The 27,296-nt window shown below is 38.9% G+C and overlaps 1 protein-coding gene across 5 annotated transcripts in view; it reads left to right on the forward strand.

The window, feature by feature from the left end:
* Positions 1–27,296, forward strand: part of PRORP (protein only RNase P catalytic subunit) — a 54,326-nt gene that overhangs the window by 20,167 nt on the left and 6,863 nt on the right. For all 5 annotated transcript variants that reach the window (XM_052782615.1, XM_052782614.1, XM_052782616.1 and 2 more), the window contains exon 5: positions 5,729–5,836. In XM_052782615.1, the coding sequence (XP_052638575.1) occupies positions 5,729–5,836 (108 nt within the window). The remainder of the gene's footprint in view (positions 1–5,728; positions 5,837–27,296) is intronic.

A 27,296-nucleotide genomic window follows, 5' to 3' on the forward strand; every position in this document is an offset into this window, starting at 1 on the left:
GTAGACATTTTGGATTGTTGCAGAATTTGAGCAATACCATTATTTTATTTCTAGTTGCCAACATATTTCCTATTTAGACTTGAGGAGAAAAATGCTCAAGTGATCTAACCTTTCTGTGATCTGAAACTTGTCATATACTTAGATCTGTTATAGATGTTAAAATTATTTCAAAATACTAATTTTAATTACTCTCATTGCTCTTATCAAAGGACATGCTTGCTTAGCTATGTTTTCTTTGTTTTGTCTTCAATTGTGATGTTTATTTCTATGTTACCATATTTAATGTAGTAGATCTGTAAACAATAATAATTAATTCCTCCCCTCATTTTTGTTGTGCTTTTGAGTTTGTGCTCTGGTATTGGAAGAAAAACATACATTTCTGTCTATAAATGTATTTACAGAAGTTGAAATAGTGTTAATACTTTTACAGAAAAGTCCTATTTTTGGATTTATTACTACTGCTATTTCAAATATTATTGGCTGTGTAAGCCAGACTTTTGAAGTCTGAGGTCACACTTTTTTTTAAATTATTTTTAAATGAATGTTTAAAATAGCAAACCCAATCTTTTTTCTTTCTTTTTCAAACAATAATTCCTATACTTCTGTTTTTTAAAACCAACCTCTATCTATTGTTTTGCTGCAATACCTCAGGTTGAGAGAGAAATCCATAAAATGTTGTAGTTTCACAGTCCAGTAAGTTAGCATAGTCTGGGCTACCTGTGGGAAAAGGTGATCCCAGTAGTCTCCCTTGCTACCAGTCTCATTCCTATTCCATGTCCTGGCTGAATTTTCATGCCAGGACAAACCTCTGTGCTCTGACCTGAACAGCCTGGTGCAGGCTAAGACTGTTAATTGGCTCAGTTCATGGTGGCTCAGTTCTTCATCCATGTCAGTCATTCTCCTTGTGCCAAAAAACGTGTGTGTGTAGGTAGAGGGGGCAAGGCTAAGAATGAATGGCTGAGGGAGGGGAGAAGGTAGAAACACCTCTTTCTGTGGCAGCACCACTACATACCATAAAATGATGGTGAAATAGTGCGTGAGTCATTCAGCTGGTGTGGAGTACCAAAAAATGCGAGACTGTGTTGTGCTTTTGCCGAGATGTGAATGGAATTGAGCCACGCACGTGCTAGTGGTTAAACAAAAAATTATTTTAAATGTCTTTAATTCTTCACGTCAAGGTAAATTCCATCATGGGTTTGTTATGGCTGGCTCTTTCTTCCAAATCGATTTAGTCAGTGTGGTGTTCATTTGCAAAGATAAGTTTTCTTAGTAGAAGGTGCAGTGAATCATTACTCACGGTTGCGTAGTTGGCATTCCCCTATTTTCCCAGCTAGGCAATGAATGAAATCAGGTGGGTTTTTTAAAATTCCCTTTGCTTTTGGTATGTGGTGTGAAACAGGATATCACTGGAGCCTCCGGTGAGCACCCCGCTGCGTTGCGCATATTCCAGCTGCAGGGAGACACGTGCACGCAGTGCACTGGCTGCTGTGGGAAGTCTTGCAGTGAGGTAACAGCCTTGCCGCATTGCAACACTTTTCTGTGGCTTGCAAGCATTAAGAGGGTCATGTCAATAAGCAATGCTGAATGTGTTTTTAAAGTTTCGTCCCTTCGGTTGCCAAATCTGTTGAATCGAGTTTGAGTAGTGTTTCCAAGGCTGCGAGAATGGACTTTTCCTTGGAAACTTTGTGAGATGAACCTGGTCAGAACAAGATAGAAATCAGTGTAAGGTTTGCTGTGTGTGTTTTGGTGCTCTTACTTGCGGGGCGTGGCAGGGAGAGAGAGAGAGAGACAGATGTTTTGCTACTTATTGGTGTGTTGAAAGGATTCATCAGAAGTGCCCCTTGTCATGTTCAGCAGGATGTTTCCATGTAAATGTTCCTGCGGCACATGCCAGGGTGTATGTAGATCACGCATTGCATTCTCTGTTTGGAAGGGGAAGCCCCTGTGAATAGCTTGCTTCTTTTTGCTTAAACCAACCTTCACGTCATCATTGTACTGCCTGGATGATTGTGTCTGGCTTCTCTTGGATCAGCTGTACCCTAGCTGCAGCTGTGCTCCACTTCATTTATGGCTTATAACGAAGATCTTCAATTTCTTCTTACAGTTGGCTAGTGAAGGAAATATCTTTAGAGAATTGTGGGTGAATCATCTCGTTATTACCGTGGCTGTAAGATGTGCATAAAATCCAGACAAATCCTGATCTTTGAAAGATCAGCATTCTTCAAATTGTATATTTTCTCTCTTTGTGGTGGGTTGACCTTGGCTGGACGCCAGGTGCCCACAAAACCGCTCTGTCACTCCCTTCCTCAGCAGGACAGGGCTGGGGGCAGGGGGAGAAAATAAGATGGAAAAAACCTCGTGGTTCAAGATAAAGGCAGTTTAATAAAGCAAAAGCAAAGGACACGTGCAGAAGCAAAGGAAAACAAAAGATTTGTTCTCTACTTCCCATCAGCAGGTGATGTCCAGCCACTTCCTGGGAAGTAGGGCTTTGGTACATGGAACAGTTGTTCCAGAAGACAAACGTCGTAATAATGAATGCCAGCCTCCTCCTCCTTTCTCTTAGCTTTTATTGCTGAGCAGATGTGGTATGGTATGGAATATCCCTTTGGTCAGTTTGGGTCAGCTGTCCTGGCTATGTCCCCTCCCAAGATCTTGCCCACCCCCAGCCTACTGGCGAGGGCAGGGGGAAGTGATGGAGAGACAGCCTTGATGCTGTGCGAGCACTGCTCAGCAGTAGCCAAAACACTACTGTGTGTTATCAACAGCTTTCTAGCTACCAGTACAGAGCACAGCACTATGAGGGCTGCTATGGGCAAATTTAACTCCGTCTCAGTCCGACCCAATACACTCTTATAGTGTAAGTCTGTGCGTGTTTGAGTAACCCTTTGTACTGTGTCTGGATGACGTAATCTGCTGATTATTCCCGGGCTTCGCCCTTTTCCTTCCCTGTGTCCGGAGAGGATGGGAAATATGGCGACTCAAAAACTCTCACAGGGGAGCAGACCCGGATCTTCATTATTGTTCTTTATGTATTTTTTTTTCTGGAAAAGGAAAGGAGCACTCGTGTGTTGCTGGGGAAATATGGATGGCAAGGAGAAAATGAACCAATCCTTGGGGATTTTTAGTCTGTCTAAGGCTTTTCACTGCAGTCTTCTGTATTTGGTGACATAAATTAAACTTGACCATTTGTCTTCTGTACTTATTTTGCTATTAACTCCTCACTCCCTGTGTGGATAAGAGTCTCCTGTGCCAGCAAACCATCTCTCCTTGTATTGCACAGTTTACTGGTAGTGAGGCAAAACAATTGAGCAGATCTGAGAGGCTGGCAGGGGCACACTGTCAGGCACATGTTGAGAATGGAGTAGGAGACATGGACAGGAGGAGATGGCAGGGAAAGGTGGAGTGGCCAAGGCAACAACACTGAAAAAGCTGCAGCATCTCCCCAGCTCCAAAAATAGACTCCAGAGAGCCATGAGCTGGCTTCTGAGAGGTGCTGAGCATATCCTGGTGCCTCTCAGCAGGACCCTCATGGCAGCTCCTGCTCCATCTGCCCTGCTGGGAGAGGAGAGGGAGCCAAGCAAAGAGTGGGCAGAGGGGAGCGCTGACCCACCGAACTCCCCTGCTGCTCCCCCAACTCGTGCTGTAGTGTTCCCTCGACAAAACACTCTACTCTGCCCATCAGGGAAAACCCACCTCTTCTGGAGGTGCTCTATAACTATTGTCACTTGAAATAAAATACCACTTTAAAAATTCTCCACAAAGTGTTTGTTTTGTATTGAACTGAGGCCTTAAAGACAAGATTCCATGTACACTATACCTTATAAAAATGTCTACTTGACTGTAACCATGTTAAGTGAAATAATACTGGCATTTGTTGGCATTAGGAAAATAACTCTCTATTGAAGTGTTTACCATGTGTTTTTCATCTGCTTCCACTTTCTTTTGTCTTTCCCATTTTCACTCATCTTTCTCTCAAAGCTCTCCTATTTTACCTTTATTCGGTCTGCATGTGTTTTCCTTCTCCGTATCTTTCCCACATTTCAGACAGCCATCCAGTATTACAGTGATGATTCATCTGATTTTGAACCATGGGGAAGTCCACTGGATGGCATAAGCCCAGAAGTCAGGAATCCTTGTTAGGTTTTGCATTTGTTTCTCCTCCCCCTCCTACCACCGCTTTTGGTAGTGGCTTCCTTTCGGTGTCCATCCTGTCAGATGGCAATGAGAATATTTATTCATCTATATAACATACATTGAGATTGGGGCAGGGGGAAACACTTCACAAGTGCCAACAATTTCTTTTTGTTTTCTTGCCCAGCTTTTTATACTTTCTCAATAATAACATTTATTTAAGCCATGGAGAAATGAAAGATCACATAAAAGGCAATTAATTCTGGTAGTGCTAGACTAAGCCCCGAGTTGTCTGTGTTCTCTTCAGTGTGCTTTTGACCAGTATGCCTCTGTTCCCTTGGAAATTGTGCGTGAAATTTTAACATCTTATCTCACTTGGTTGGTTTGTACTCTTAATACAAGTAGCCCTTTTCCTAGTATAAAGTCGTAAGCATTCTGACTCAAGTTGGTAATCATTTGTTACTGCCCGACAGCAATGTATTTTCTGGGCAAATAAATTCTTTCTTTCATTCCTTTCTCCAAGGAAGAATTGTATATGCTGTATAGGTATTTGTTTGGGTGCTGAGGGCATGTTTTTTATTTAGACTTGTATGTTGCCATATGGCTACATGGGAAAAGGCAAGATTAGAAAAGTACTCCTTGAATTTTGAACAGAAGGCATGAAATTTGCAATTGTTTTGAGTTCCTATGAAAGTTCATTTATAGCCTTGGACTGTGAAACCTCTGTTACTGATAAGTAAGTCTTAATTGTTATTAGAAAGGTCATTTATGAAACCAGGTCACTGCCCATGAGGATGGCTTAGGGTTCCTGTGCCTATTAAAACCAGTCAGAAGCAGGAAGTAGAAATCTTATGCAAGCGTCTGCTAAAAACACTAAATCTTTTCTCAAAAATCAAGAGAGAAATTCCTGAAGATTTTATTAAAGCTTTGTATTCTGTTCTCCTCCTATGAGGTCTCAAGCCTAAAGCAGTTGTGGTTTTCCTTCTGTTGGAAAAACTGGATGGATGCTGTTGGTTTGCTCAATCACTGCATTATGTTTCTGACATTGTTTTGCTAGCCTTAAAGCTGTGTATTTCTCACAGATGGACTGCTGTGTTTCTAAATGAGTGTTTATTTAAATATTGACTGGCATTCAGAGATTTCAGAATTCTTACGGAGAAACTAAGTATGATGCTTATTTTACACTTGGAAATGTAAAGTTAGTAGTAGTGTCACAGTCTACTGGTTTGTAAAGTTGCTTTCTTCTGTAGCTGTTGCGTAACGATGACTATGGCATGTATCTTTATGTAAGTGTACAGTTCGGATTACAATAAAAATCTGGATGATTGTAAAGTTTTGGTTTTCAGTTGTAATGTAATTTAAAATTATATTGGAAGTATCCACTCTAACACTTATAGCTTAAAGTTTTTTGTTTTCTTTTTTTTTTGGTGTGGTTGTTTTAGGAAGTATGCAAGTAAAGATGTGAAGTGTAGCCAACGAAGGAAAAGTGAGACATTTAGGCTTTGTTTCTTTTTTTAATAAAAAGTGAAAGAAATCTCTTTCTGTTAAACTCCACTTATTATTCCCCTGTGGTTTTTTATTTATTTATTTATTTCAGGAATTTGAAGCCTTTCAAACATTTGTGGAAAATCGACTTCCGTTTGATATTGTTATTGATGGACTCAATGTTTCCCACATAAAACCCAGAAAGATGCAGTGTGAAAATGTAAGTGCTGGTTAAATATTCATTAAGAATTTTGTGTGTGATGACTGTAAAAGAATGAGTGCCTCATTATTACTTATCCTCTTGAGAAACTGATGAAACATTTTTGTAGCACATGTTACAATGAAGTTCAAAGAGTTATCTAGACTTCACAAATTAAAAATTATTAGTGGGAAGATGGTTCTTCTTGCATATTTGACTGTATTAGCCATAAAAAAATCATACCGAAATTTCCTCATATATGCAATGCTCATAGTTACAGCTAAGGTATCCATAATAACATTATTAGGGCATACACTGTGTGAGTGTGTATGTTTTCATAGTAATAGGGATTTTGGGGAACAGAGTAAATCTACCATATAGAAAATTTAGTCTAATGTAGTTATGCTGGTAAGACTTCTTCTTAAAATAACCCCTTACTTACTTCAAACCACATCCTGTACAAGTCTAAACTTTATTTCACTCCTATTATCTTAAGCATTTGAGTCCTGTTCTTACAAGGGCAGCTCAAACTGGCTTCAGTTCTTTCCACTTGATGATTTGTAGAAGAATAATCCTGCTGTTTTTACTAATTCCTATTATTGAGAATTCTTGGTACTCCCTTTTAGCATTTCAGTAAGATATGGTTTAAGGTTTTTTTTTGTTAATCAAATATTTACTTTAAATTAGCAGTAACAAAGTAGCTGCTCACATATATTCCAAAGCTAGAATTTTAACTTTTCATGCTCTTGAGATTAAAACTGTTATAAACGAGTTTGATAATAAAGGAAGTAATTTACTTCTAGTAATTACAAGAAATACATTTTTGTTCTAAGAACTACTTTAAAACTATTCTTAAGAAGCAGGATATGCTTTCATATATGTCAATGAAAGCAGCTGAGGTAGGGAGGTTAGATAAGCTTGCTGAAAGATGTTTGTTTGAAAGCAGCAGTGAAGTTTCATGAGATACTGGCTCACGAAGAGGGTACTTTCCTTACTATGCAAATAGAAAAGGAAGTTTACAAGTTGTTTGGATGGGATCAGGGGGGAAGTGTTGATTATCTGAGAAGAATCCCAGGCAGCATGTAGTGGCACAATGTTTTAAGATCTAGAAATACAGATCTATGCTGCCAAAGAGGGGAAAGAGAAACCATGTCCTTCCTCAGTGTGGGCCTGTCCCAGTGTGGGAGCTCTGAACAGGATCCTGAATGGTCTGTAAAAGCTGGAGGCAATGGAGCAAAGAGCCAGCCTGGTTTTGATGGATAATTACTGCTGATTTCTGATCAGAAATCTTACTGGGAGGTATTAGCATGCTGAGCAGCATAAACTGCCTTTGAGTTCCTGCTTAGCTTCTGCTGTACTGGAAGGACTTTGGGATCCATGATGCCAGGGAGCTCCAGAGGGACCGTATGGAGGCATCAACTTTCCATTTAGGTTGTTCCATATAGATACAGATCAGATCTCTCTTGAATCCCACGTATTTACAGATGAGGAGGATTTTTAGGAAGATCTGTCTTTCCTTCCTGTGCAACAGAACAGTAACATGGGCTCACCCCATCTTAGCTCCAGAATAAGATTCTCTTATCTAAGATTTACTTGTTCTACCAACTATGTTGCTGTTATTTATTACTGCATTTTGTCATGCACAAAAAATGTTAATCATTGGAGTTTCCACCAGCTAGTCTTTTGCTGCTTCTGTTATCTGGATCCTGTTTTTGAGAGTGTGGAGTCACTACATGAGATAGGATGGACATGCCCATTACTCCTGCCTTATACCTGTAGATATTCACTGGCTGGATAGTGGGTATGCGAAGTGTATGTTTGCACTCTAAGCAACAAAATAGCTCCTTCACTGCCCAGAAGTACTCTTCTAGACACATGAACTACTAAAGACTTTTTCCTGTATTAAGCCTCTCTATTCATTGAGGTACTTTTAAATTACTTTTTATGATAGATGTCTTTATACATGATTATAGTATTAACTATTGAGTTTACAGTTTCTTTCAACTGGAAACATTGTTTAAATGCGAGATAGCTAGACCCTAGCCAATGCTGTTTTATTTCTTCATGACTCTGAACTTCCGTGTTGTAACATATCAGGAAAGGACTGTGTCTTTGTTCTTATTTTGGATACTTCTGACAAGAGCGTGTGTTCTTGTTTTCTTACTCTTTTTTCCAAGACTGCTAAAAAAGAAAGAAAGAAAGAAAACAACCCGCAAAGCAGAGCAATCCTTACTTCTGTCTCCAAACTTTTCTTCCAGATGAGGGAAGGGAAGGCCGCAGGAATCTCTGCATGTGTTGCTCTCCTGGTTACTGGTGTTGCTGCCAAGTAGTCCCCCATCTGTGAATGCTGACCTCTTTGAATGCTGTAGTCTGTCCTTTGAGGGCTGACTCTTGCCACAAAACATCCTCTTTTGGAGGCTGCTATCCTCACGCCAGAGGCAGCTGAATGGAAAACGTGGAGTGGCAGGTCTTGGGGTATTCAGAGCCTGCCTTATTAAACTCTTCAAGGTACAGAGGGAAACATAGTGCATAACTGAGAGGATGGAGAGGAGAAATAAATGCAAGAGAAGGTGGAGTCAGAGCACAAAGGATGGAAAAAGCTAAGAGCGAAGGCCACTGAGGTCAAGCTGGCTGGCTAGGACAGCATGACTGGCCCATTTTGAAGAAGAGGGGCATGCTGTGACTCTTTAGTGACCTCTTCTGTTCGACTTGAGAGGTAATAAAGGAGCAGTATTTCCAAGGACCTGTGTTTAAAAGCTGCCCAACCAGTGTTTTACTTGTAAAAAGGCTAAATTATTTTAAGTCTCCAGGTAGGAGTCAGTCTGTGCTCTTTTCAAGGGTTCATTACTGCAGCTGTTAGACCCAGTCAGGATATTGTTGTATAAACTTTTCTGTTCCAGTGTATATTTAGTGTGCAGCAATGGTTAAAAGAGAAAATGAGATTGTTGCTCTCCATTTGTAACATGCTGTAAGTGTTACTATGTGCAAATTGTTAGGTTTTTTGGACCACATCCCTTATGTGATTTAGAGAGAATAGCAAAACAAAGGACATTGTTAAACACAGGAGAAGGCTTAAGATTTATGTGACAATAATATGGTAACTTAAATGCTTTCTGGCTTTTATTTAAATTTAACAAAAAATACTGTTCCACTTTGTGATTTAGCTTTAAGAACTGTAACTGTTTTGCTGAAGACCGACTCTAGCTAACTCTTAGTCATATGATTAAAATAAGAAAACATTGATAGAATATTCCTTTCTTTTTTCAAACATCCTAACATTTGTAATTCCATTTAGGCATTCCTTAGGCATCTTGGGAAGGGGCTGGGTTGTGTGGACAGGGCACAAGTGCCTTGAGGGATGAGAAGGAAAAAAAGTAGAAGTTGGAGGAATGATTTTAACTCATTTAATTCCCAAAGTGTTCTGACATTCTGGAAGACTAGATATGTGACTTCCAGTAGCCCCAGGCAACGTCAGTCCTCACAGCCAGCACTTACTTAGCAGATCATCATGAATATTATTGACTTGGCAGATTTACAGCAATATTCTGTGGCAGTTCCTCTAGGATATAAAACTGTGGGTTTGTAATTACAATCCCCTTTTTTTCCAGGTTAGTTTTATACTAGTTCAGTTTCCTGGTACATATCACCATGTGGCTGCATCAATTACTGACAAAAAGAGGAGGTAGTACAAGGGTGGGAACAAAGATTTTTGAGAGTGAGATCATCTGATATGAAGGCACTGCACACACAGTGACTGTAAAACTGCAACACTGGACATTAGCCAGCACCTCTTTTCAACCCTTTGCTTCTTTAGTGCAGCATTTTAAATTGGACATTAAAGTTGACTACAAATTAAAAGGTGTTATAGAATGGAAATTATTTTTGCTGTATAATCCAGACAATAGAAACAAACTCCCATAAAGTCTAAAAACATTCAATCTTGTCTTTTTCCATTTTTTTTCTTCATTATGCTGCTGTTTAAGGCTGAACCTGATGCGTATTTGCCTTGATGAGTCAGTCACTGTTTGTCCTGCAAACATGGTAGTTTATAAACTGAGATATCCTAGCAGTTTAACTAGCAAAGTTGATTCAGGCTGTATCATGACATTGAGTTAATCCTTTCCTCCAGATGTATCTAATTACATAAATCCTTAGCTAGCACAATGACATTTGGTACTCCCTGACCTCTGCTGCCTCCACCTTTCACCTTGTAAAGGTCAAGAGAGGGAATTTCCACACAGTAATTGTCCGGTTCTCTTATTAAACACAAACTGTTACATAATTCTTAAATGTATTTTTTCCTGTTTATCACAATTTTCTGTAGAAGTATTCCTTGGAAGTGAGGGGCAATCCAAGTGCAAGCAGGATATCTGGCCTCTGGAGTATCTCGCTTTGCTTGCGGGAGAGGATTGAAGGGACTATGATGAGCCGTGCTCCAGCTGCCCCTAGACTGTGAAGGGCCAGGGTGGGGAGGCGAGAGAGAGAGGGGTGAGGGAGTATGATCAGCAAGTGCAATTTAAAGAGTACTATGCTATTTTTAATTTACATTGAGATTGGTATATGGTAAATGAGGTCCTTTTTTGGCTGTACCCAGCTGGTGTTAGATGTAACTGTATATATTTCAAATGTGTGTTGGATCAAAGCTAACTCACAATTCCCTTCTTCAAACAGTTTGGCAGTTGGAGTCAGCTCTGCCCTAACTTCACCCTCTCTAATCTCTGTATTAAACTCAGGCATCTAAAAGATTGGTAAAATAGTTCCAGATTGAGTTCCTTAAGGCTGACAACACACAAAGGAATAGTTTTTGCTCTTGGCAGATAGTTCAAAGTGATTGCTCCCAAACTTAATCAGCATGTCTATAAATGGACTACATAAGTTCATATAATTCCCATGTAAATTGCAGTAGGCCTGTACAACAGCTGACAAAGCCAGATCCTTGCTGTTCCCATCCCATCCCAGTCTGGTGGCAGCAGCTGGCATGCCACCCCTACCACACCTCCCGCCTGCAGCAGCAGTGAGCTCCTGTCAGCAAAACTACCAGACGTGCCCTCCTGCGCCTCACCGGCTGCCACAAAAAGCCAGGCTCTGACTGCTGTAGTTGGGGGTGCTCTGTGACAGGCAGAGGGGATGGGGGACATGCCTTGCAGCTATTGCTTGTGTCTTGCAGGGGAAGAGCAGCAGACTTGTTGAGTGGAGGCTTTTCTCTGAATTGGAGAAGGGTTCTTTGACTAAATGAATTGTGTGCTCGCAAGTGGCATAGTAATCATGTGTGAACAGATTATTGCATTTTGTTTTTCTGTATGTTCAATATTTTTAAATTAATAGTATCAAGGGGATTCAAAGTTGAAAACTAATATTCTAGTTTTAGTTATTCTAGTGGTTCTGTAGTAGTTATTCCTGGACTCCCTGCCTACTTGAGCAGTATGGGAAGGAGTGGGTAGAGAGAGGTTGCAGCCTTGAAGGGAAAGCTGGGAGTGAGAAAAAAGTGTCGTCAAGATAGGGGAGAAAACCAGGATGTAGGATACTAGTGTACAGAAAAATGGTGAATGGTCTTGTTACATTTTTGAAAAAAAACAAGCTGTGGCCAGAGAATTGAAGAACCTTGATGAATTATGCTTCATAAATTCAGCTGAGAACCATCATTTTGGTATGCACTATATTCACACTTTCAAGGCTCGTTTTCCAAGTATAAAGACTAATATCAAGATAAAAATCACGCTTCAAATTAAGTTAAAGTTAAAAAAGAGGGGAAGAAACACCCAAAACAGGGCACCTATGACCCATCATTCTCTTGGGTTAGTAACCCACATCAATTTTGAAGCATAATTTTGTTTCTTTGAAATCTCTTCTCTTGTGCCTATAAAGCCTCTATGATGAAAAAAGGGGAAACAAAAAAAGTATTGGAGCTTTTAGTGTTTGGGGAAGATAGTAAAACTTTCTCTCCCGAGTCCTGCTTACTAAAAATTATCTTGAGGCCACAACACACAAAGAAATTAACACCTGTGGATACACATACAGTTGACAAATACACATACTAATATGCTGAGGTTTTCATGTGGTAATTTTTTCCAGTCTTGAAGACTGTCTTAACTGTGCAACTTGCATATGAGAGATCAACTGCACAATTTCTGAGACAGTGATACTTGATACAAAATATGAGCTCTACTAATGAGCTGTCGTGCAAAACAAACAGTTATTTAAAAATTTGCCCCAAAAAAGTCATGCATGGAAAAGAATTTTTTTCTTCTTTGATTCATTTGGCAGCATCTGTGATTTGTTCAAGTACTTTACTGTCTGTAAATGAAGCAAGAATTAAGTAGATCCATGAGTCATTCTCTGTTCAGAATCAATACATCCAACAGAGGTCTTATTTGTCATACTGTGACAGTTCATCAATTCTTCCTCCCACCAACTCTTGTGTTACCACTCAACAAAGCAGTCAGACGTGTGTTTGTTCATTTGCTCCTAGCCTTTTCCATCTCTTTTTTTTTTCCTGTCTTCTAATGGTAGTCCAAGTTTGCATTTCCACGATAGCAAAACATTTGCCCTATTGCTCAAGATTGGAGAGATTTGTGTCTTTGCAATGTGTTTCATTCTTTAGACCTGTGCTTTCATTTCCTTTAAGCATTGCACAAATTGTAAAGATGAAGATTTTTGGTGTTTTCACTGAAAATCACCTTCAGCCTCTGTGTAACATGATCTTAGAAGAGAAAGGAGTTCAAGCACTAAGGGGTACCCTTGAAGCGTCACCTATTTTTAGTGTTAAGAGATGTGTGACTGGAACATTCAGCATTGTGTTCATCTCTCATCAGTTAATTTCTGGGGTTCCTTGAATATCTCAGCAGGTGGACGAGTCCAGTTCTTCTCCAAAGCCACATATGAGAGATTGATACTGATATGCTGAAATCTTCCCCCTCACCCCTTATATTGGGGCCATCTTAAAATAGAATAGATGAGGCTAGAAAATTTTGGTCACCAGATTCAGAAGAGTAAGGCTGTTAAGCTTCTCGGGAGAGGTGACTGAGACTAGACTCATTTGCCTGTGAAACCTAGGGGAAAGGCCTGGCCTGCAAGTCTTCCTTCTCTCCTCGCAGTTCTTCTGAAACCTGACAGTTTCCATTTGTGTCTAAAAGAGAAATAAAAGGGCATTTAATACATTCAACTTGGTATACCAGTACACAGTAAGTGAAGGTGTATTGCACATCAGTGTGTCAGAGGTTTGGGAAGTACTTCTGCAAGTGGTTGGCATGTATGCTTCCACCAAGGAAACGCATGTGTTGACTACGTACCTTGAGCCGCCAAGTTTGTCTCTTTCCATAGGGGTATGCTCCAATATCCTTTGCTGCTTCTGCAGCACTAAGAGGGGAGAGTAGGAGGTAGATAGGTCTTCTTAAGAAAGGAAATAAAAAGTCAGGCTGGCTACCTGTTAATACAGGGAAACTTTTTCAAAACTTTTAACTTCCCAGCCTTGTGAAATGGGGGGCAAGCTGGCAGGATTCCCTGACTAAATGCCTCTATAGCTGACTATAGAGTCGCCTCAATAGGTCGACTCTAAGCACCTATTTTTCCTTTCAGAGGTTTCCAGTCTGTTTTTGCGTTTCCTGGTGAATACAGCAGCAGAAACTGAGCATGTTAAAAAATATAACTATCAGGCATTTTGACAACTTCTCCCTGTTGTTTTCTCCCAAAGTCAGGTACTTCGTGGTGTTGCCTCCCTTTACTATTTGTAACCTCTGTTGCTGGCTATAAAACTGAATAAAACCCCTCTGATTAAATTAACGATCTCTATCAGTTTCTGTCTGGCATTTATAATTTCTACCTTTGTATTTGGCAATAACAGCAAATCAAAAGTTAAGGTAAGTACAGAAGCACCCAAGCACTCCTTTTTTATGAGGGGAATCGCATCATACCTTTCGTAACAAGAATTCTTCTAATCACTAGGAACATAAGCTTGAAATTCAGCAGAGCAGAATGAACTGCCTTGATGATTCATGTCCCAGTGAACGTAGTAACTGTAGCAACAGGTTGTTGTATGTTGTAGGGAAGCCCTGCTAAAAGCTGGGTGATGAAGTCAAATGAAGGTGTCTTCTGAACTGGACGAGTCTCTATCTTGCTGTTTTCACTTCTCCCTCAGAAACCACAAGATGAGTTTTCTTTGGGCAGCCCAACTGATTCACCTAATCATGGAATTTTATCAGTGTGGCAATAAGAGGTGTGCTGGGCCTCCAAATCAGAAACCTGGTCTTTAGGGTACTGAACGGCTTCTTTAGAAGTGATTCTTGTACGGTAAGTCTCCATAATAGTGAGGGACTATAGTGCTATTAAGATATGGGAAGCAGGCCAGAAAATGTGAAGGTTGGGTTACTATAGGCCAATTCTGTGTAAGAATAAATATTTGTTTTGAGCCTGAGGAGTGCTGGGTTTTAGTGTCATCTTAAAGGTAGTGTAGGTAAAATCCTCAGAACAACAATTGCATTCATTCATGTACATCTGGATTTATTTATATATTTTGAAAAGCAATCAATTTTTGGTTCACACTTGGCTTTTACATCTGACATGCTATTTTTAGTAAAAGAAAAGAAAAGGTATTTGGAAGCTGTGTTATCTGAAGGAGAAAAAGTACAATGAAACAAAAGCCTAAACTGCATTTGGATTTCTTTATGAAGTTATGAAAGCCTAAATTTTTTGAACAGTAGGTTATTCCCAGGGATTTCAGTATATTGACATAATGATTAATGATCCAACAATCCATTAAAGGGCATTTGTTGTTTTTTCTCTAGTTGCATTCTACTTGTAGAGCAAGAGTGGAAGAGACATTTATATATAGGTAATTAAATATATTTAAATTGAGGTTATAAAATTATTACAATCTGCAGTGAAGTTTAAAACCAAAGTTAAAGTAATTTTATTGGTTTTAATCTTAGACTCATAGAAAGTCAAGTACAATTGTCCATAGCTTTTAATCTAAATCTCTTCATAAACTGATTGGTTTATGTTGTTTGGAACATGGAAGTAGGAACTCCTCTTTGAATCCCAGTTTCACCAGGATTAAAATTCCGCACTGGGAACACCATCACGCTGGCAGTATGATTGCTTAAAACCAGTTCACAAGAATTCCTATTTCAAATTGAACTTCCGAAAAATTGTAGGAACTCTTAATTCTTATCCAAATTACCATTGCCCATTACAGGTGACCTTTTGCATCAAACACTTATTATCACCTTTTTCTGGTATTGATTTTGTACATCAGATGCAGAGGTGACAGGCAAGAGGCTATCCCTATTCTATCTTTTACTTATTTTATTTAAGGGTATGTTTGTGCAGTTCCTCCAAACAAGGGAGGGGGAAGGAGGCAGGGCAAAAAAAAGTCAAAATAAAATAGTCTCCAGACTAATTCAGAATTACGCATATATCTGTGGTATGAATCTAAATTATATCAAATTAGATTAAAATAATATGTTTACATGTGCTAATATAAAGAGTAGATCTCATTCAAATACCTGTGACTTCTCTGTAGGCTGCTACCAGGACCATGCCGTAAGTGGAGTCAATTTCTAGAAATTATAAGAAAATTTTTTATCCTCTTTGCTATTAAAAAGATAAGAGCATTTGTTTTGTTTCAAACCAAAGTATCTAACCTGTCTAATCAAGACAGTGGTCAGAAGTGGATTAGGAGTGCAAGAACGAGACAAGTTTGGAGGGATGATTCCAGTTGTTATAGTCTCCCAGTTTTTGTTACTGATTTAGGAACTTCTGGATGAAGAAATTGCATCCTGACTAGCAAGTTTAATTGCCATTGTTGGAGTTTTCTTTGATAAATTTATTTAATTATCTTCCCAACTTACTTTTGCCTTTGGTTTTCAAACCATCCTGTGGCAATGAGTACCACAATTCTACAGGATATGATAATGCATGTGCTTTTGTTTGTTTTAAACCTGCTGTCTGTTAATTTTGTATGATGGCCTCTGCTGCTTGTGCTGAGAAATGGTGAATAGTCCTCATTTGTGCTTTCCAGCAAACTTGCCATTTTACAGACCTTCTCAAATAACTAGCATATATTCTTTCTATAAATTACCTGGAATAAAAAATTGCAAGATAGGTGTCACACAGATTTTTGTTTCTTTTTCATTTTTAACTATGTTCCTTTCTTGATAGGGCTTTTGTTCTACCTGGGTGTATGTGATGACAATCAGGGCTACTATTAGGCTAAAGAGTAAGCCCCTCAAATTGGACTTGGGAGATGGTTGATCTCCTGTTTGACTGTGAGCAACTCAGTTTGAAGTATCCTGGTCTTGCAGGTTACCCGTAGTTAATAGAACACACCAAAGTTTCCTGTGGATTTTTCACTATTTTTAAAAATACATTCTTATTTGTCATAGAATGAAAATTCCTAATAAGCTTTTTTTTTTTTACTTATTTAAGTGTAAGAGATGGGATGAATGTAGAATTTAAATAAAATTGAAAATTAGTTGCACCTCAGAAAGGTTTGGGAGTTTGTGTGTGCCACTGCAGCAATCCATTGCAGTCTCCCATGGATGATGGGTGGTGTGCCTCTGCTGTGGTTAAATTACAATATAGCAACAGAGATAGCAGGAGCAGGGAACAGTGATTTGACATCATCTGTCTTAACTCCCCACCAGGAATGCAATTGAAACATGGTCTGGAATAGTACAAAATGTGAAATGCCTAGAAGCCTTGGAAGCGTGTCTATTAATGGTCATAATCAGACCTGATCTATGCATACAAAACGTAATTAAGCTATTATCATACATGCTGGGACTTGTAAATTATTTTGTTGCTTGGTATCATGTGAGCAACAGGAGTGATGTAGTAAGAATACTAGTACCAAGAACATAGTAAGAAAGCTATGGCTACCTTTGCTGTTGCTGTTCTTTAAATTTCCAGGAAAAAAAGCCACCCCACAGGCTGATTTCTAACATAGGCAATGCTACGTGGGTTCTTCCTCTGTCATATAGAATGAACTCTAGGAAATACGGGGATTTTTAGGACTGCTTCTAGGAGAATAGTCATAGCAATGTGACCCAAGCTGAAATAAACTGCAGAGGAGGTCCTGAGTTGCAGGATCTCGTATCTGCTGAGTCACCTCATATGCACGTCATGGTAGTGTGGCAGGTCAATCAATGGCTTACTGCTGTGGAGGTCGATCTTGTGTATAAGGTCATCCTTATCTCCATGTGTAAAGAAAGAGAACTTTCCTTGGTACTTGCAGAAACTCTCTAAACACTTTTCCTTATTTGCTTCTTAACCTGATAATCCCCTGTTGCTTACATGATTTTACAAGTTTTTAGATCTTCTGGCTTGTATTTTTCTAAATGATAAAGAGTGAACTCAAATGAACTGGATGAACTGTATATATGTATTTACTTGTTAGTAGCCATGGTGCTAACTGTTATACAATAGAAATCTTCACTCCCCATCCTCCAAGAAAGATGCCTACCTCAAGATCTTAAAAATTAGTCATTGAAAAACATTAGATGAAGATGTAACCTTATAAAGCATCATTTGAGTTCTCCTTTTTGTGTGCATCTCCGTCAAATAAACATTCATATTCTCTATTCTATAAATATTATTTCCTAAATATGATCCCCCAAAATTACATTTTAAATCACTTCGAATGCTTAATCTCTGGCATTGTACTTACTGCCCTGTCTCATTGTTAGGAAACCTTCCTCTTCTTGAGAAATTCTCTGTTTCAAATCATTTACATATTTCATACTAATCTTCACAAGTATCTACTTTTTTTTCCTTTCCACTCAGAGATACTAGCTTGTGATGCTGTTTCTTCCCGATTTATTATTCCCCAGTCAGTTCTTAATGATCCAAATAGTTCTTTTCACAGTTCTAGCTGGAAACATGCATTGAAGTTATAATGAGTCAGGTGAGTCAGAAGCTAAAGAGGTCATCAAAATTATGTAAACATAATACACTCTATTTTCCAACCAATTTTATAAAGTATTAACTGATATTTCTGTCTAATTTTTCCAAATAATTTCTACCACTTCCAGGTGCTCCATCTTCTTATCCTTGCACAATGTTTCCTGTAGTGACTGTTAAAACTGCTCTTGTGCTTCTGTCATATTGACGATACCAACTTTTATGTAAATCAGGAAATATTAGTGATGCTTGTGTCTGTCCTCATCATTGTCTGGCATTCATCCATTTACCTGCTCACTTCTGTGATCGCCAAAAAGGAAGCAGTGAGTTGGCAATAATATTTCTTCTGCCTCTAATATTTTGAATCTTTTTGAGTCTTGCGCTTTTAAGGAGTCATGTTGACATGGCTCCATGAGCAAGCTGTGTACCCTGTGTGCCATAAGCTCTCTAACAGAAGTTAAAAGCCAGTTCAGTTCCACTGGTTCTGTGGAGTCGTTCCTGACTTACGTGGTATACCAGTGTGGGAAGAGCAACCTTGCTGATGCTTTCTCTCCTTGTTTATTTCCTAATTGTGTGATATTTGTGTAAACTAGGTAGTGCTTACAGTGTACACTGAAAAAAAAAAAAGTAGAAGTGTGATGCAGGTGCTTGTTAGAGCTGTGGTTCATTGGAATTTGAGCTTCTACATTCAGTGCAAGTTTGACAAAAGTACAGTGGAAGATAGGTGTTCCTTGAATACTACCTATACTACTACCTGATTGATTGATTGATAGGAATTTTCTTCCACCACAGCCCTAAGTTGCCACACCTTTGAGTAAATAAAATGAAGTAGCAGTAAGAGAGTTGCAAGTAGGTAGTCATAGAGCAGAACCAGTCTTAATGATGTTGATTTACCTGCTCCTTGTTAGGAGCAGTTGTCCTGGGCTTGTCTAATGTTAATGTCACTATGCTGCTTTCAGCATCTGAAATAATTTACATGATATCCCTGTAAAATATTGCACTGTACTCCTTAAATCCATCTATGTATGATGGCCCTAAGTTTCAATAGTTAAAGGAAGTGGCTTACATAAAAGAACTGGAGGCTTTTGACATTTTCACTTCTCATTGATATGTGTGTATCTTCATATTTTCATGCCTTGCAGAGTGAAAAGCTCTAACTTTCCATTGAATGGGCATCCCCAAATGGGCTTTCAGAAATACGAATGCTATAGGTTAGGGTTTTCTTTTTTCTCATCCCACTCACTCTCATTTCCACAAGCCCATTCACTCTGCCAGCCTAGCTAACATAACCAGTAATATGACACAGAGTTTTAGCCCTTAGCTATCTGATAAATGTGGTAAACAAAATACTTATGAAACTATAGCACTCTCTTGCACTTGAGCACTGCTGTTTGGTCCTGGGTGCTCCAGGAGTTGTTAGGTGGTTATCTGCATCCTTTCCATGGAAATGGACAAAGGAAGGAAAGGTGCAACAGAATTCCTCAAATGCACTGGCTGGTATGGTCATATGCAAATACCTGGAAACCATAATGCTGAGTCCCCAAACCAAAATTTGCTTAAAAAAGATAGATCCTTTTATGAAGTAGAGGATGGGTGATTCTTACTTGGTTTCTGTTGTCTGAGCCATTCTGGTGGTCATATTTTCATATTCTCAAGCTTATTTCTCTTGACTACAGGCACAAAAAAATTACTAAGTAGACAAAGATTTTCATATAACCAGTTGCTCCCAGGAGGTGGAGCTTTTAGACAAATGCCAAATATCATCCATAATTCATTTGTAGGAGCTGACAATATTATCTGTTTGTCAAATTGCTGTATCTTATCTCCTGAGTTAAAGAAAAATACTTCAGATAAAACAGTGGCTGCTCAGTGTCCAGCTATTGAGTATTGCAGACTGTTATCAATAAACTTATATTAAAAGCATTGAAGTAAATTAGATCTTGCGGATTGTAGCTATTGTGGGGGGCTTTCAGACAGTCACTGCCTAAGATCTCCAGGCATAGATATTGCTTGTATTGTTACTAGTAGTAAAATGGCATGAGTCTGCAGTGATGTACAATCAAAGTTAATGACTGTGTTAAGAAAAATAATGCTAACCCATAGTTTACATTCCCTTGTGATACACTCTGCATCAGATTTTTGCTGTTTTTGCAGAAACAGTATGTTACTTACCAGGTTGTGCAGCCTTGATCCAAATGAGACAGTTGAACCTCTGCCTCATGGGACTGGCAGTGCAAGGTGTACTAGTGTATATGAAAGTCCCCTAAGTTTTCTCCAGCCTGGTAAATATAAGTTATGCTCTAACCAGTATTAAACAGATTCCTTCCTTGGTCTCTCCTTGCTGAAAACCTTGGTTCATAGTCTATCTGGGGTAGGTGGGCCTGACTGACCACACAGCTGCTCCTGCATCTCAGACCTTTGTGCTTTAGTTTGCTTCTGCTGATTTTTGTCCTGTTGAAGGGAACATTTTATATGTCCTTTCATATTAAACAAATCTTTTATCTTTCTGACCTTCAAAGAGAAATCACGACTCGAGTAGTGTTTATTAATGTATTTATTTGTGTTAAGAACTGCAAAATTGTTCTTATTAGAACAATAGTTTTTGAAGGTAGCTTCTTCATCTCTCAATAGTAATCTGTAGCAGGCAACTGGAAAATAGTACTAATGAGAAACAGAAGAAAAGCAGTGTGAAAATTGTGTTATAAATGTTTGCTGCATGTTGTAGTCTAATTCTTTTTTTCGACTGCAAGCAATCGATTTACTGATGGGTTTCCTTTGTTATTGTGTCATTCTACCTGGACAATAAGCCTGTTGACCTGTGAGCACAGAAATAATCTTTATTTTAAAGTTTTTGTGGAACTCTCAAGTTTATTAAAACATAGGATGTCGCTGCGGAAGCATAGGTTTAATGTGCCTTGAACAGCATCATGCCTGTGCCTTCTATAACAGTGATCTCCCCAGCTGCTCCCGCACCTTTCCTCAAAGAATAAAAGTACCATCTGGGGCTTTTTGAACCACAGATTGGAGAGGGGGAAAACACTTAACATCAGACTAGGTCAGTGACGCTGTGTAGACATCTGCATAGGACAGTGGTGAGAGCTAAAGTATTGGTATCTTTTAAACTGTCAGTTTCAGTCTTACAAAGACGATTTCAGTCCTGCACCAAGTTATTTCCTATCTATGGAAAGGATCAGTCAAGCTTGTGCTTTCATTTTCATAACACGCTATCACCACCGCCGCCACCACCACCCGGAGATCCTGCTCACATTTTGGATTTTCAATACTTAAATGTAACTTCTGACCTACACTGTGAAAATCTAAGACTGGCACAGCTGCATTTAGTTCACAAATGTTCCTTTCTAATAGCTAGGTTTTTACGTTCTTTCTGAAATGAGAAATGATAAAAGAAACTCTCTTATGGCCTTAAGTCATTGTATACAGCTGCTACAGTAACAGTAGAAATGCGAGAGTACCTATGTAATGGCAAAGGCTGGATTTACAGTGAAAGATGGCAGACCCCTGAAGCTGTGACTTCAGCTGGGACAATCACTCCATTTACAGTCAGTGGCTCTGATAGGTAAAGTTTCACTTCTGAAACCTATACAAAAATAAGTAAAACCTCGTACCTTTTCATTTTTATGTAACTTGCTTCCTCACGAAAATAAAGGTGATGTATATGTAGTACTTGGTGCAATGAAGCAATGTATAGTGATCAGTAAGAAAATTCTGTTGAAGAAACAGCAGTGCAGGCAGAAGGATGAGAACAAAGGATAGTATTGATATGTGGAAATGCATAGGTAACACTTCATGTCCTTTCAACTTTTACATGTTTATTTTCATACTCTTGTATAATCATGGATAGACAGAATCACATAGCTCATCTCCTTGGTATGGAGGGTTGATACTGATAACTTTTTAATACTTTGCAAATCTCCAGGTTTTGGTACAAAACAGTGCTCAGGAGAGGTGTGGATAAAAAAAAAAATTAATGTAAGATGCCCCATATGTACTGTCAAGATCTTGGTATTTATTTGTTGCAAGAAAGAATATGAGTAAGAGGAGAGATAAAAGTATACAATCGTGTCAGCTACATAGAAAAAATATCTCTGAGAAGATCAGAAAAAGAGAAATATATTTGGCCTTTTACATGACTCAAGAAAGGAGGACATTCAGAAAATTCGAATTCATGAAAGGAAACATTTTACTGTCAGTCCACAATTAAAATACAAAACTTAGAGCTGCTAGGACTGGGCTCTAATTAATTGTGAATTGAATGTTTCCTAGTTACTGCCTTATCAAAATGCTACTTTGGATTTCAGATTCACCCTTTCTCTTCCATCTTTATGCCTACTTCATAACTGCTGAGCCAACATCGAAGGGTCTGCTTGCATGTTTAAACCAACATTACATTTTTTGTAAGTAATTGGGAAAGAAAATGGTACTGTAGCTGGTTAACAGAACTTTTGGATTGAGAAATTTGACTGGCACTGCAATGACTTACAAAATTCAACTTCCAAAAATGCCATTATGCAACTGAAGAATGTTTGTTTGTCCACGTATTTCTTGAATTGTTTGTTTTAAGAGTCAGAAAAAATTGCCTGTTTTTCTCTTTTGCAATTTATACTATCAAATTCAGCAATTCCCCAATTGTCCCATCTCTTCTTTAGCCATCATTTCTGGAGTTCTTGGCATCGCTCATTTAATAACATGCTGTGCTAACTATTGTCACTATCCATTTTTCTTTCTTTTATTCATGGTTGACTTTTATTCATCTAAAGATCATGATGATGAAAATATTACCATTCAAAAGGAGTGACATTCAAAAAGTGTGAGCAAGAATGGTTACACTAAAAGGTATGGCAGGAGTAAGGTCTGACAAGGTGGCTGAGATCTTTTAAAAGTGACAGTCCATTCTGAAAAGCCAGACTCCATAAAGCTAGTGTCTCCTCCACCTGATGATCCCACTCCTGTCTCCCCATCCTTCATGTCATACACACAATTTAAATTCTATGTTTAAGTTGTGTATATATTTCTTTGGTCTCTGCATGCATCCTGCCTTGATTCTGTTAATTCTCGTAGGAAATACTGCTTCACTGTCTATCAAATCATTACTTGTCATGCCTTTGGGAATAAGATAGAGCAGGATATGGCCGTAATTAGATTATATATTAGAAAATACACGTTTCAAAACCTTTTTTTCTTACATGCCTCTCTGCTGGGAGGGATAGGGACCTATCCCTATCTGCATAGGAGAAATTCAGAACAGTCTTTCCAAACCTAAAGTTAATTTACACAGGTTTGGTTTGTATTGTGCTGTTCTCTGAGCTGGTCAGTAGAATAAAGAACAGGGGCGGCTCTTCAAGCTTGTTTGAAATTGGAAATTTTACCTACAGTTTATAATATAGCAGTATATAAGGTCAGAGCCTATTTACAAACGTATTACATCTACATTCATAACTGTTTCAGAGATTATCTTGAGCAGGTTGCACCTTCAGTTGAAATCAAGTAGAGCTGTAATTAAAGATATCTCTGTTACTGGCATAATAGCCAGGGTACCATGAATACAGGAAAATATAAATTATGCTATTGCTTCTGTACCTGACCTGGATCTCTTTATGGTTACTCTGCTTTACTCTCCCCACTACCCAGGATTCAAGAGGGCTCATTGCTTGGATGCAGTCCATGGAGTATCCTTGTAGTTAATTTTGACCTGGAAGTAATGTGTCCACATTCATTCAGTGCTGCACCTGAGCCAAGTCCTCCAGTCAGTGGGAACACTGGACTGTGCAGGACTTAGTACCCAGTCAGTTTGGACCTGGCTGCAGAAGCATCCTCAGGATGCCTCTGAATACAAACTTATTCTTTAGGCAGCAGAGCTATATTTAGGCATCGCCTCATCTGAGCAAACTGAGGTTACTGTACCATCCTCAATCTATATTAAATCAACTCGGGTATCTTTGCTTCTGTGGTTTAGTTTTCCTGCTCAATCAATAATCTGCCTTTGATTAATGGAGTTGACTGTGAAGTCAAGAGCAAAAGCTGGCATCTAAAAATGAACTGCAAATTTTAATGAATTGTGATAGGGAGTTAAGACATATCTCTAGTGAATGCGTCAAGAGAGGATAAGTCAATTCTAGGTGTGGAGTCAATGTAGACAGGTTAAAACATGTTAAACATTGTGTGATTGCTGTCATTGATGTGTGAAGTGCTGTCACTGGTAGAGTTTTGCATGGTGATGTGTGTGTTGCATCAATCTAAATAGTCCTACTGTAACAGAGGATACAAATACTCCCAACAATATTGTTTCTGCAGTATTGCAGAGATCCCCAGTGTCCTAAGGGATAATTCCCAAGAGTTAGCTGTTGACTGTCTGAAGAGCATAAAGTAAACGAGGCTGATTAAGCTTAGTGACTGTTACTTACTCATCCATTACTGCTTTCCCTTCTAAGTAGCTACCCCCTTGCTAGTCAGGGGCAGATAATCTGTAGGGGATCACGAAATGTGTATGCTGCCCCTGCATTTGAGTCAAGAGGACTTGGAGACTAATTTACATTGTGTCATCAGTAATAATGTAGAGAATATAAGAAGCAGCTTCCATTGTGTTTGGTGCTGTGATAATGGTATTGAATCTGCTTTGGTGAAATTACCAGGCTCAGTGAGAAAGTCAAGGCTTTCTTGAAAGCAGCACCCTTGCCTTCCCTGGATAACTGGCTGTGCCATGGGAAAAAAACTCCAGCTTCCCATCATATCTCTCTCTCCTGTGTGTGATACTGAGGTACACAAGTTTTTTGAGCTTCTTTGTCTACAATATGTAAAAAGGGAAATAAAAGTGATGAAACTCTAAGTCAAATAAATGTTGTGATGGTGGGAATTGATTCCTTGCTAACCTTTGGAGAGAATGCTCATGCTCAGCCCCACCTGACAGTGTACTTATGGCAGCTCTGTACCTGTGCTCAGCATTGAGATTTCCTCTGCAGTTTCACAGCTACAGTGTTGGGTGAGAGGCAGCACTAGCAGCAGGTGAAAGTAACAGTAATAGAGCAGTTTGTTGCTGTTGTTAGCAGATACTCTGCTTGTAGGTGTGTTTTGCTTTTAAATGGCAGTTAGTGAAAAAACATGTTTAGAAAATGGCAAACATGTTTTATTAATAACAAATCTAATTTAAACTTTTTGGGGGGTGATTACTTCTTCATGCTACACCTGTATACAGGTGAGCCACTTTTTGCTGAATCACTGAATGGTGTGCTTCCCAGCAGCAGTGTTCAGGGATTTCCCATCTGACAAGCGGGAAACCACCGGTACTGTCCAAGGAGAAAGGCTGTCCTACAGCAAGCTAACCTTTGAAACTGGGACATGTGGCACAGCGTGATCTAGTGATCAGAATGGGTGACTGGCAGTGAAGCCTTAGGAAATCCGTATCCTGCTCTGCTCATAGTTCCTTGTATGAGGTAGAGTAAGTAATCTGTCTGCCTTGTGCTCCATTATTCACTTGTGTAAAATGGGGATGTAATTATGCATTTACTTTATAAGGCTGTTGTGAAATTTAAAGAATTAGGATTAATCTTGCAGTATGACAAGGATTCCCTGCTCTCCCAGCTTAACTCCCATGTTTGATCCCTATTAAATTGTGCAGAATTGTGAATGTGGGTCACTGCAAAACTATTTCTAGCAGTTTGTGTAGAAAAGTTCCCTTCTGATGGGAAACTGTTAATATTTATTCTTACCTGAAAAGTGGTTCTTTTAAGGTATAGCTTACTGATTTTTAAAATGTAAAACTGCCAGTTACAGCATTTTCGGTTGCTTTATTTCATATTTGCAAACTCAGGCTTTGCATCAGCATGATTCTGTGGAGTATGTGTTCTCTGTCCTACTGCTCTGCCTCCCCACCTCTTTTCACTCTAGCTTCTCTGATCCAGAAGTTCCTGCCCTGGTGTGTAAGTGCAGTTGTGATTGTGCTGTGATCTGGTTGACAAAATGGCTGAACAAATAGGTTGTATCAGCACAACAGAAAAAAAAAAAAGGTGCATTGTGATATGAGGGCAGGAGCTTGGTGGTGGAGGGGAAATTCCATAAAATGGCATGGCTGCAGAAACAAAAAAGAACTCATTTACGTGTGGGGAAATAGCTCATATCTCTGGGACTGTCCCAAGGAAAGATAAATGTGTACACTCAGCCAAAGTATTGTACAAGTGTGCTAGTTTTTCATTGATTCACGGATTAGGGTGCAGAAATCAGAGTTACAACATGCACACTGGATACATACATCCATTTAATTATGGATTATTTTCAGTAATTAAAAAAAAATCATAGAAGAAGAACCACATTTGGAGATAACCTGGTACATTTGTGAACAGCTGGTCTTGACTCTTCTATTGATCTGTGTGTAGTTTCATACTTCTTTGTGGCTGTACCCTGGCTCCATCAGAGTCATTTGCTAAAGTGAACACAAAATTGTTTGCATTGTAAGTAAAATGTTAAGGTTTAGGAGAAGCTTGAGAAAGATCTAATTAAGCAAAGACTGGAACAGCATTGGAATAATTTAAATGTAACTGATAAATGATGACAGGGATTGCAAGCAGAAGATATTCAGTAAGTGCTAATAAGCATGAGTTTCTTGGAGAGGGATCTAGTGATCTTCACAAACAGTTGATTAAAATGTCTGTGTAGTTCAGAAAGAAGCATGGATCCTGATGTGCCCTGTCAGAGGAAAAGAAAATAAGACTGAATGCAATGATAGTTATCTATATAATCCAGTAGTAGTTCTAGTGCCTTGTGTGGCCAGTGATTTGTGCAGAACAGCAGTAATTCCCAGCTTCTTGCTTCTCTGCCTCACCCACATCTTGCCATATGAATTGAAGCAGCCAGTCTAACCATGCTTATTTTCCCTTCTGTGCAAAATGGCATCTTATAATTCCTGTTTTTAGAGAAAATGTGTTTTTATATGTTCTGCTGTCCAAATTTGAAAGCTACTAATATTCATAAAAGGTCTTTCTTCCACTAATTTTGTAATCCTCACTTTCAAGAAAATGAACAGCATAGGGAATGTGTGTGTTGTATATTTTTTGATGTTTTATACAGATTGCCTTTTGAACAGATTATCCAGCTGAGCATCTGATGTTTGCTGCCTAAATAATGTGGGAACATTCAAAGGGTGCATCTACATGGAGCTTATTGCACATAGCATATTTGCATTGTGTAGTAGCAGATGATAATTTTTAGATAACATTTGGAAATACTAGATTAATAAAACGTCTTTTTAAGTGAGAGATCACTACTGCTGTTTTTTTGTTAACAGTATTATGTTCAGTTTCCTTTATGACTAAAACAAGTGTTACTGTGTGTCTCACATCTTCCTTTCTTGAGAAGCAGCCAGGCGTGGGAGTAGACACACTTAGGAAACCCCCCCACGTAAGTTCTGTGACTCCCTTTAGACCACCCCTGTTAAGCGCCCAAGCCTAAAAAGATAAAATGCTCTTTAGTAAAGTTGCATCAGGCAAAGGACCATGCAGAACAAAATTATTTTTATCTTGTGAAAGCAAAAATAATTTCTGAAAGCAAAAATAGTTCCTATCTTCTGTGTTTTAGT

The sequence above is a fragment of the Harpia harpyja genome, chromosome 3, assembly GCF_026419915.1.
Source record: "Harpia harpyja isolate bHarHar1 chromosome 3, bHarHar1 primary haplotype, whole genome shotgun sequence".
Lineage (NCBI taxonomy): Eukaryota > Metazoa > Chordata > Aves > Accipitriformes > Accipitridae > Harpia > Harpia harpyja.